The 11,634-nt window shown below is 50.6% G+C and overlaps 1 protein-coding gene across 1 annotated transcript; it reads left to right on the forward strand.

Annotated features, from left to right (window-relative positions):
• The first annotated feature begins 4,921 nt into the window (after positions 1–4,921).
• On the forward strand, positions 4,922–10,636 carry LOC125543858 (uncharacterized). Its single transcript, XM_048707351.2, has 4 exons — positions 4,922–5,455; positions 5,793–6,053; positions 6,148–7,074; positions 9,881–10,636. Exons 1-4 carry the CDS (start codon positions 5,014–5,016, stop codon positions 10,339–10,341), a joined length of 2,091 nt encoding a protein of 696 aa, XP_048563308.2. The 5' UTR covers positions 4,922–5,013; the 3' UTR covers positions 10,342–10,636.
• The last annotated feature ends 998 nt before the right edge of the window (positions 10,637–11,634 follow it).

Here is an 11,634-nt window from a genome sequence, read left to right on the forward strand (position 1 = left end):
CACTCTCTACATGTCATCCCAATCTTGGTATTCTTGTGGTTTCTTTTGTTTGCTCTGGCTAGTGGATGTACCTGTATTATCTAACTTTGTTTGTGTAGGTTCATTCCATCCTAAGCCAACTCAAGACCACAAGGTAAGTATATGCATCAAAATCATGAGTATGAGGAGTTCTTGCTTCTGTACATACTGTTTGCAAGAAGGACTCATGAGCATGAAGGTATTTTTCCTTGATAATCTTTTGCTCTGATGCATATGGCCAAGAAACATGTAACACATTGCCTACTCCGTCATGGTTATGCTCTCACATGCCTCTATATTTCATATTTACATGAGTGCATACATGTAGGGGGAGCCTATGCTTGTTACATGTCCTTCCAAAGCTTTACTTGCTGTTCTTTATATCTTTATCTAAAGCTTTGATGTATGTTGCCATCAATTACAAAAAGGGGGGGATTGAAAGCACAAGCGCTCCCTAGGTGGTTTTGATAATTGATGACAACATATCTCTTGTTGGACTAACACTTCTATCTAGCATGTTTCAGATAAGTTCAACAATGGAGTGGCATGGACTAAAGGTTGTGGGAACTCCTTCAAGATGCTAAGGACAAAGGATTGGCTAAAGCTTCAATCTCAAGACTCTTCATTTTACATTTTAGTGATCCAAGATCACATTGAGTCCATAGGAAAAGCCAATACTATCAAGGAGGGATGAGGTGTTACTTAATGAGCCTCTTGCTTCATGTGCTTAATGATATGCTCCAAAATCCTCAGCTACTTTCCCACTTTCACATATGACCTAAACCCTAAGCCAAACTCGGTCCTACCGATTCTTCCTACCCGACGCCACCGAGTTTCACTTGTCATAAGCCACTGCCAAACCCTAATCAGTTCGGTCTCACCGATGGGATCTCGGTCTCACCGAGATGGGCTTGCAAACTCTCTGTTACCCATTGCAATATTCTCGGTCCCACCGAGATATGCAATCGGTCCCACCGAGTTTGCTTGACCAAATCTCAGTTTCACTTATTACCCAAATCGGTCCCACTGAGTTTGAGTAATCGGTCAAACCGAGTTTTGGATTTACCCTAACCCTAGCACATCGGTCCCACCGAGTTGATCCAGTCGGTCCCACCGAAATCACTAACGGTCACTAGGTTTTCATTTTCGGTCCGACCGAGTTTATTGATTCGGCCCCACCGAGATTGGAAAACTGTGTAACGGTTGGATTTTGTGTGGAGGCTATATATATACCCCTCCACCTTCTTCTCATTCGATGAGAGAGCCATCAGAACACACACATCATTCCAACTCATATGTTCTGAGAAAGAACCACCTACTCATGTGTTGAGACCAAGACATTCCATTCCTACCATATGAATCTTGATCTCTAGCCTTCCCAAGTTGCTTTCCACTCAAATCCTCTTTCCACCAAATCCAAATCCTATGAGAGAGAGTTGAGTGTTGGGGAGACTATCATTTGAAGCACAAGAGCAAGGAGTTCATTACCTACACACCATTTGTTACTTCTTGGAGAGTGGTGTCTCCTAGATTGGCTAGGTGTCACTTGGGAGCCTCCGACAAGATTGTGGAGTTGAACCAAGGAGTTTGTAAGGGCAAGGAGATCGCCTACTTCGTGAAGATCTACCGCTAGTGAGGCAAGTCCTGTGTGGGCGATGGCCATGGTGGGATAGACAAGGTTGCTTCTTCGTGGACCCTTTGTGGGTGGTTGCTTCTTCGTGGACCCTTCATGGGTGGAGCCCTGTGTGGACTCGCGCAACCGTTACCCTTGGGTGGAGCCCTGTGTGGACTCGCGCAACCGCTACCCTTCGTGGGTTGAAGTCTCCATCAACGTGGATGTAGGATAGCACCACCTATCCGAACCACGGGAAAAACATCTGTGTCTCCAATTGCGTTTGATTTCTCCAAACCCTTCTCTTTATATTCTTGCAAGTTGCATGCTTTACATTCCGCTGCTCATATACTTTTTGCATGCTTGCTTGATATGTATTGTGTGTGTTGAAATTGTGCCTAAACTCCACTTAAACCGAAAAAGGCTTAAAAATTGCAACTTTAGCACTAAGTGTCTAATCACCCCCCCTCTAGACACATCTACTTCTAGATCCTACAAATGTCTGTTTCTCTACCAGGTGCGCGGCCAAGCACCACATTACTATCATTGATACATCTCCATAGCTCCGTGCCCTGAATAAAATTTAAGTGACACACCACTCATGAAGAAATGTCACATGTTCAAAAAAGAGACAAAAAGACATACCACTCGGTCATGCAGAGGGCCATAATCTAGGTGCGCTCCAATGGTCTTCCTAATAGAGTTGTTGAATGCACCATTAGCAGCCTCACTTGGCATTACTTCCAAGCAATCGACACGAGTCCAAGCACCCTTAAGGATAACTCTGTACTCTTTGTGAAGCCACTCCAAATGCCTTAAATATGCCCCCTCGTCATTGTCAGGTGTGTGATCATCTTCAACTCGGGCATTCCTCTGAGCATTCCACATGTCTACCCACATAAGATGGTGATCCTCCCAATTAATGACATTCTTGTTGTGTTGCCGGCTCGTCCTACAAAGTATGAGAAGTATCGGCATCATTTTCATTTTTCCGTGGTTACACATTGATCAACATATGGTACAAGAAACTCTCACCTATGTAGCACCACACTTGTCTTAACATACTCCGGCGGGGTGCGTTGTTGTACTCCAAATTGCTTCGAAACACGATGTGGAAGATGCCACTCCACCGCAAAAAAGCATATCATGGGGCAACGCACACGCCAAAGATGTTGGTCATGAAGGCACATATTGCTCAAAGGGAACTGCCTAAGTACCATGTACGGCCTCCAGTTAACCTACATCACAACATGTCACTAGCTCATGCACAACAAAAAAAACTGTAATGATGGCAAGGGATTTGATAATTACCTGGTTGTAAGTAAGCATGTCAAGCTTCCTTATGTATGCCTTATACCGCCCATGGCGGCGATACTCGACACTTGGACATTAGCCCAAGTGTATGCGATAGTGGGATGTCGCTCCTCATCCCCATCAAAAGGCCACTCCCAAGGTTCTTCCGGAGCAATGGTGAAGTTACGGCCCACAGGGATACGCTCCCACATCCAAATCTGTAGGGCCCAAACAAAACCACCAAGACAAGATTTCGGCTTACTCCTCATACATGCTCCGTCCAACTGCACATTTGTACACACATTAAACAATCACAGGAAAAAAATTCTTTCATATAATGAGAATGCATCAAATTATCATTACCTGACGGTACAAGAAGGCTAGTGCCGCCGACCCCCAACTCCACTTGACATCCCAGTTACGAAGAGGGTCCGAGAACATCCACGAGGCTGTGTCTCCCGTGCCGTCAGGAAACGCCACTTGGGTTAAAAGATTCCATAAGTAAGCCCTGGCGTACCTCTCCACAACAGCCGGACTGGCATTCTCTGGGCACTCGTAAAAATGTTCTTGTAGCCACGAGAACAAAACACCAGATGGCCTAGGATCCTTCTTTGTTTCATGAATCCACGGGGGAGGTTCAACACCAACCAAACCTGCAACCCTTTGTCGCCACCCCTCAGACCTCACCTTCCCGGTAAGAGCCCTGCCCTCGATCGGAAGACCGGAGATCATCGCAATATCCTCCAAAGTAACGGTCATCTCACCAAGAGCAAGGTGAAAAGAGTGCATCTCCAGTCTCCAACGGTCCGTAAGGGTGGTAATGGCCGTCGAGTTCAGCCATGGTGGTGTGCCTTTAAAGTTGAGCACAAACTAGAGAAGATCCATTCTTCTAAAATAAGGCTCGTAGCGACGGTCATACCTCAAGGACTCACGTGGGTTGTGGCCTCTCAAACGAAGTACTAGAGGAACCTACAAATAACACACGCACAATTTATATACTTCTCTAAACTACTCACAATATGAGAATCAACAATGTAGATACATAATTACCTCCCCTCTTTCCACTAGCACAGCACGATGCTTCTCCTCGTAATAATCATCAAGGCCGGGATATTTATCCGGCTCAAACATCCTACAAAATAAGGTCAATGGATTTATTATAATATATGCTTAAAATTATGACCACATCATATACAAAATCGTGTGAGAACTACTACAAATTATCCCAAAGATACATTACCAACACCAATTCTTTTCAACCTATTTTATCCTAAAGAATCTATCACAACTAATTATTAACAAATAATAGGCTCAACCTAATCCAAAAAATGGTCTCTCTCTAAATCCAATAATAAACAAGTTAACTAAGAATACTTAAACACAAGGAGTATATGTCTTCTTTCTAAACATAATGTAACCAAAATATTCATCAAACAAATCATTAATAACTCATCTTAGGGTTCCACCATGTTTGAAAAAATACATCTACAATAGCCAATCTTGACTGAAAATAAATGGAGGATTGGGAGGAGAATACCTCAAGCAACTCGGGAATGCTCCGATCTCCTTATTTTGATGATTAAAATAGCAGATCTGGGGAAGATTTGGTGAAGAAGAGGGAGGGGGCGGCCGCCAGTTCGTCATCGAGAAGGAACTGCTCGACCGGGGGAGTGGGCTGGGTTAGGCCCTCGCAGCCCGCGCGTGTTACTTAATCCTGGTCAGAAACGCCAAGGACCTTGGCGTTTTAAGCGTGCCACGTCAGCGAAAACAGCGGGTTCAGACTGACTGTGGGCCAGGTCAGAAACGCTAGCTGCCTCGGCGTTTGCATGTTGGCTTGAAACGCTAGCTTGCTTGGCGTTTCTATGTTAGATGAAAATGCCGCGGATCCTGGCGTTTTTAAAATGGTCAAATCACAAAATATTTTCTCATCGAGTTCAGTTTGTGACTATAAATGCTGATAAGGTCAGAACAGTGATCTCGGCCTATTTTACTTGTTCACTCATCTCCTCGGACCCCTCACCCCTGCACGCTCTTGTCTCCTCCACCCTCCCCTCCCTCCCCTCTCCGCGAGAGCACCTGCGCGGCCGGCAATGGCCTCCGCCCGCCTCGTAGCCCTCGCGGCATTGGCAGTCGTGTGCCGCTCTCTGTTGGGCCTGGCCTCCGCGGCGGACGACGGAGAAGTGCGGGCGCTGCTGGAGCTCAAGGCGGCGCTGGACCCGACGGGGCGCCTGCTGCCGTCGTGGGCGCCCGGGCGGGACCCTTGCGCCCGGGGCGGGTTCGAGGGCGTCGCGTGCGACGGCAGCGGCGCCGTCGCCAACGTCTCGCTGCAGGGGAAGGGCCTGGCCGGGACGCTCTCCCCGGCCGTTGCCGGCCTCCGCGCGCTCACCGGCCTGTACCTCCACTACAACGCGCTCCGCGGCGGCGTGCCCCGGGAGCTCGCCAGGCTCACACGGCTCACCGATGTCTACCTCAACGTCAACAACTTGTCCGGGCCCATCCCGGCCGAGATCGGCGCCATGGCCTCGCTGCAAGGTGAGCCAAGTCAGAGCTCCGCGTCTTCCCTTTTCGATTCTTGCTTGCCTAGCTAGTTGCATGTGGCGCCGTGGGGCGTGGACTCTGCCATTGCCGCGGCTACATTATTGCTTGGATTGATTCGATTCGTTCCGTTGTATTCCAGTCCAGTCTCCTCTGCTGCCTAGCGTCCCATGATCCTAAAACGAGTTCTTGGATTTGATTGACGCTTCTTGGCTGATATCTAGTACTGCTATAGTGCTATATGATTTGGTCATCGATTGATTTACTGCACTTCTTGGTTTGTTTGCCCCCTCTAACTGCTGTTAATGTTGATGTGTCGAAAACAAAAAAAAAGTGCTGCAGCTGTGCTACAATCAGCTGACCGGGAGCATCCCCACGCAGCTGGGGCTACCGAACAGGCTCACCGTGTTGGCTCTGCAGTCCAACCACCTGAACGGCGCCATCCCTGCCAGCCTCGGCGACCTGCCGGAGCTGAGGCGGCTGGACTTGAGCTTCAACCACCTCTTCGGCTCCATCCCAGTGAGGCTGGCCAGGCTGCCTCAGCTCGCCGCTCTCGATGTTAGGAACAACTCGCTCACCGGCAGCGTGCCCTCCGGTAAGTAATCTACGAGTCCATTCTTTGAACAATTAATGCCTGCTCCGCTCAGTCTCAGTCAGTAAGGAGTCAGTTTGATTTGGTCGCTTCCCAGAACTGGCCAAGCTGGAGGGTGGATTCCAGTACGGGAACAACAGTGATCTGTGCGGCACCGGGCTCCCCGATCTCCGTCCGTGCACTCCGGCGGACCTCATCGACCCCGACAGGCCCCAGCCGTTCAGCGCTGGTATCGCGCCGCAGATCACGCCGGACGGGGCCCGCGGGCATTGCAGCGGCACCCACTGCCCCCCTTCCACCAAGGCGCTGGCGGCCGTCGTCGTTGTCGCGGTGATCCTTCTGGCGGCGACAGCGGCCGGTCTCTTGGCCTTGTCGTGGCACAGGTGGCGCAAGCAGAGGACGGCCGCAGGCGCACCTCCGATGACCACCGTGGGCGGCCGGTGCAGCACAGAGGGCGAGGAGAGCAAGGAATCGTTCCGCAAGAGCGCGTCGTCAACGCTGGTGAGTCTGGAGTACTCCAACGGCTGGGACCCGCTGGCCGACGGGCGGAGCGGCGTGGGGTTCTCGCAGGAGGTGTCCCCGAGCCTCCGGTTCAACATGGAGGAGGTGGAGTCGGCGACGCAGTACTTCTCGGAGCTGAATCTCCTGGGAAAGAAAAACTCCAAGTCCAAGGGTGGCGCCGGAAGCAGCTTCGCGGCCACGTACAGGGGCACGCTGCGCGACGGCACGCCCGTCGTGGTCACCCGGCTGGGCAAGACCTGCTGCAAGCAGGAGGAGGCGGAGTTCCTCAAGGGCCTCAAGCTGCTCGCCGAGCTCCAGCACGACAACATCGTGGGGCTGAGGGGGTTCTGCTGCTCCAGGGCCAGGGGAGAGTGCTTCCTGGTGCACGACTTCGTGCCCAACGGGAGCCTGTCGCACTTCTTGGACGTCGCAGGAGAAGACGGCGGCGGCGGTGCTCTCGGGCATGGCGGCCGCGTCCTTGAGTGGTCCACGAGGGTGTCCATCATCAAGGGCATTGCTAAAGGTATGTCCCTCTCTGTCACTGTCTAGCTATCAGTTATCAAACACTGCTAGAGTGCTAGGGCTAGCGTGCTAACGACCAAATATTTCTGCATTCGTACTGTACTGTCAAAAAACCCTGCCTGAGAAGCACAAGGCTGGCATGCATCATTTGGCAGAATGCATACATGCCCAATCAGTTTCTCAGTTCATCAATACTCTACTAGGACTGTCCTGGTTGTTCACATGTTTCCGGTAGTCACATTCGGAACTGTGTAGCTGTAGGTACTCATAGCCCTGCTTGCTTTTCTTTAGAAAGGAGGAAAACCCCTTCCCTCTCCATCATCATCATGGTGATGCACATAGCCATATTTATTACTCCCTCCGTCCCATAACGTAAGACTTTTTTTTTATGCTAAGAGTAGAACATAAGTACCATCATCTAGAACACTCAAAATCATCCTAAGTACTCCCTCTGTAAAGAAATATAACATCTTTTAGATCAGGTAAAGAAATATAAGACCTCCTAGATCACTATAAATTAGAAACATATGCCATCATCCAAACCGGTTGAATCTAACCCGTGCTACTCCCTCCGTTCCTAAATATAAGTCTTTTTAGAGATTTCAATATAAACTACATACGGATGTATATAGACGTAGTTTAGAGTGTAGATTCACTTATTTTGATGTAAACCAAGCCCCCGCGTCGCTCCTCCCGCGGGCGACAAGGGCGGCGCCGCCACCCCTTGCCGCTAGCCCTCCTCCTCCTTCCCTTCCCCGCCGCCGCCGGGGCAAAGCCCCCGCGGTGGCTGGCGGCGGGGGCCTTCTCCCCTCCTCGCGTCCGTGGCCTGCGGGAGCGGCCAGGCCGAGCGGAGGTGCCGGGGCGCTCGGATCCTGGCGGCGCGGCGGTGACGATCTTGACGGCGGCGGGCCCATGGCGCGGCTGCCGATGGGTCGACGCCGAGCTGTGTGGCGGCTGCGTGCAGGTCTCCTCGTGGCGGCGGGGCGGCACGTGCGCAGCATCCGGCGAGGGGTGGGGATGCGGCCACGGTGGCTTCTCGTGCGAGTACGTGGAGAAGAGGCTGCGGCGTGTGTCCTCGGGGAGGATGGCTATCCTCGCTCAGATCCGTCGGCGGCATGGCGGCGGAGGTCGCAGTGGCCGGTCGGCGGTGGCGGAACTTGGCCGGTGGCAGCGGTGAGGTTCTGTCTGGATCCTGGGGCGGCGGCCCTGGAGGGTGGCGGCTGGTGAAGCTAGGGCTTCCCGCGGCGGCATGGCGTGGTGCAGTCCATGTCCAAGGCGGATCTGTGACGGCGATTTGCTTTGGATTGGTTCGGATCAGAGACGGTGACGAACGCGCGGGATCCTTCTCGGCGGCTCTCGCGGCTTGGCGAGGCGGGGTGGGAGCCCTTCTCCTAGGCTCTAGTGGTGGCACACTCAGGAAGTGGCCGGTGTGCCAGGGATCCCATGGTGGCACTGTTGTTGCGGTTGGTCGCCGGATCTAGGCGGCTGGATCTGGGGCTTTGAAGGCGGTCGAGACGGTGCACAGGTTGTTTGGTGGATTTCTTGGGACGGATCCGGGTGAAAACCTGGTCTTCGGTTGATGGCCGGAGCCGGTGATGACGATGCCCTTATCATCGTTTCCTTCATGAAGGCATCATCAAGGTGAAGCTCCCAACTCCACTCATTACCTCCGGGGGAAACCCTAGATCAGCTGATCGGATTTTAGCGGCATTCATGTGTCGTAACCCCCTTTGGGGCGGCATTCTTGGAGGTGCAGTCGGCTTCGCGGGACCAGCGGACGACTTCTTTGGTGGAGCGGTGCTTCATCCTACACATTGATGGCGACGGATCTTGACAGCATGGTGCAGTGCAGATTCGGAGTTTGATGTGGGAGGATGGACTCGCGCAGGTGGACGGCGCTGTCTGGCGTCGTGGTGGTGTCGATGGCAGAGAGACCTGGCACGGTAGATGCAACAGTACAACTCTGAAGATGGACTTGTGGAAGGTGGCTGCGGCGGCCTCATACCCGGCAGGCGTCCTGGTTGAGGAGTGCGCTGGACTGGTAGGTGCCCCATACCAGGCAGGCGTCCTGGTTGGGACCTCATGTTTTAGATGTTTAGGTTTGGTTGTGATGTTTGTTTGGTATTAGGCCCAGACTATCAGCGCCCCTTCATCAATTGGATAGGTGTAGCGACAGTTGTTGCTTAGACGGTGGCTTTAGTCTTGCTGTTGTATGACTTTGTAAGGTCTTATGAGAATACTTAATAAAGTGGCCGCATGCATCGTTCAGATGTAGAGGCCGGGGGTCATCCTCCTTTTCTAAAAAAAAAGATTCACTTATTTTACTCCATATGTAGTTCATATTGGAATTTCTAAAAAGACTTGTATTTAAGAACGGAGTGAGTACCGTCTTTCATCGGTTGCATCCAAATGCAATAAACTCCTATGCTTCCACATGGTGAAGTAAGGACCACGTACAAGTTCATCATGTAGCTCTGAAAGTTTTTTTCTTGAAAATGAGGAAATTGTCTTCCAATTATTTTTGGTATCTTTGCATTTTTCTTAAAACACACTTATTACGGAAATTTAATAATGCCCAAAGTAAAGCACAAACTCACACTCGATATGCGACTTAAATTTTGAAGTAACCCCACCCAACCAGCTTCCAAAGAGGTTCGATATACTAGTAAGTGGGGGCAGGTTTAGTAGTTGAGTCGGCTGTGTCTCCAAACTGATGAATAACTTTTGATACTTGTAATTTGCAGTTGTTACTCAAATTGTTCTAGCTTTTGCAAAAGCAAGGTTACTTATCGATGTTTACTTTACAGGAATTGGATATCTGCACAGTACTAGAGCAAACAAGCCCCCTTTGGTTCACCAAAACATATCGGCGGACAAAGTTCTGGTGGATTACACCTACAAGCCCCTGATTTCTGGTTCCGGCCTGCACAAGCTCCTTGTGGACGACCTGGTCTTCTCGACCCTCAAGGCGAGCGCCGCCATGGGGTACCTTGCCCCTGAGTACACCACCGTCGGCCGGTTCTCGGAGAAGAGCGATGTTTACGCTTTCGGGGTAATTGTGTTTCAGATACTGACGGGTAAAAGTAAAACGATGCAGCTGCCCTTCGAGTCAGGAAACGTCCATGACCTCATCGATGGCAACATGAAAGGATGTTACTCGGCAACCGAAGCGGCTAAACTGGCAAAGATTGCATTGGCCTGCACGAGTGAAAACCCTGAGCAAAGACCCAACATGGAAGAGCTGCTTCAAGAATTGGACACCTTGTAATGGATGGGCATGCAATGTGATAACTTTTTTTGCCAGTCTCGCGCCTGGCCGTGCTGCCTTGGCTGGAATCTAGGAGTACTTATCTAGGGTCACTAATCGCTGATCTTAGAAACAAATGAGGTACTGATTAATTTATTTTTCTTTCGAAATGAGGTAGCAATGAAATACTTAGGATCAATGCTGAGATCTTGTATTATGCTAATGTTGTACTGTTACTGTTGCTGAGTAAAGGCTGCATAGGTAGATGCATCGGATGCGATATCCTCTGTTGCATGAATGCAGCCATTTGTTGCAACTCCTTTTGCTCGGCCCTTGTTTTCTTCAGACAGTTTATAGCATAGTTGCCATGTTTCCGGTACAGTGGGAACGAGGAACGGGAACGGGGGACGAGAGTCGGTGGCTGAAAAAATAGGATACAACGAGGGTATACATCTCTCGAATGATTTTTTTATAGCAGGGACGCGATCCAATCCGTTTGGGTACGATGAACCCGGTACGGTACCATGGATCGAGGAACACAGTTCCTGAAGAACGACGACTTCGTGACGGTCAACATTCCTTGCTGTTAATGGATCCCTTGCAATTAATGGACTGGAGGAAGAACGAGGAGTTCTTGAGAAAAGAAACGACGGCGTGAGTAAATTATGCCTTGCGTTTTTGCTGTTGGATCCTCGAACCTGAATCGAGGAGCCGACTGCGGAGACGCCGAATCTTCATCGAATCGTACTGAATCCGACCTCGTTCCCGAATCCGATTCCGGGTCGATGAATCAGGATCGAGGGACGGCCTACCATTCCCCGTTTCCGGCTACTATGGTTTATAGCTCTTGTGACTCTCAAGTGTACAATCAATCCTGTGTTCACGTGTACCAGTTTGGATCGATCTTCTGAGGCTGTGATTGCCTCTATCCAAGGAGGAAGAGCCAAGAGTCCTTGAGTGCATGTGAGCTATGGATTGCTGCCTTGTCTTGTTGGTTGCTTATGTTTTGTCCAGTACAGAACCCAGCCTCGTGATCACAGAGGCTAATGCAATCCCCACAGGCAGAAAAAAGGCACACGCTAATCCTGGGCTTTTGTATGCTGGCTGCTAAGGTGGTGAAAATGAACAAAACTGGCCATTTTCGATAGTTAAACACAAAATGGCCTCAATCTAAAAACATTTCACAAAATGGCCCTCTTTTGCATGACGTCCGGGGCTAGGGTGTCGTGCTAAAGAGCATGACGCCCCGGCCTAAGGCGTCATGGTTGTGACATGTAGCATGGCGCCCCGGGCTATGGTGTCATGCCAAATAGC

This window comes from Triticum urartu, chromosome 3A (genome assembly GCF_056163025.1).
Source record: "Triticum urartu cultivar PI428250 chromosome 3A, HENAU_Tu73, whole genome shotgun sequence".
Classification (NCBI taxonomy): domain Eukaryota; kingdom Viridiplantae; phylum Streptophyta; class Magnoliopsida; order Poales; family Poaceae; genus Triticum; species Triticum urartu.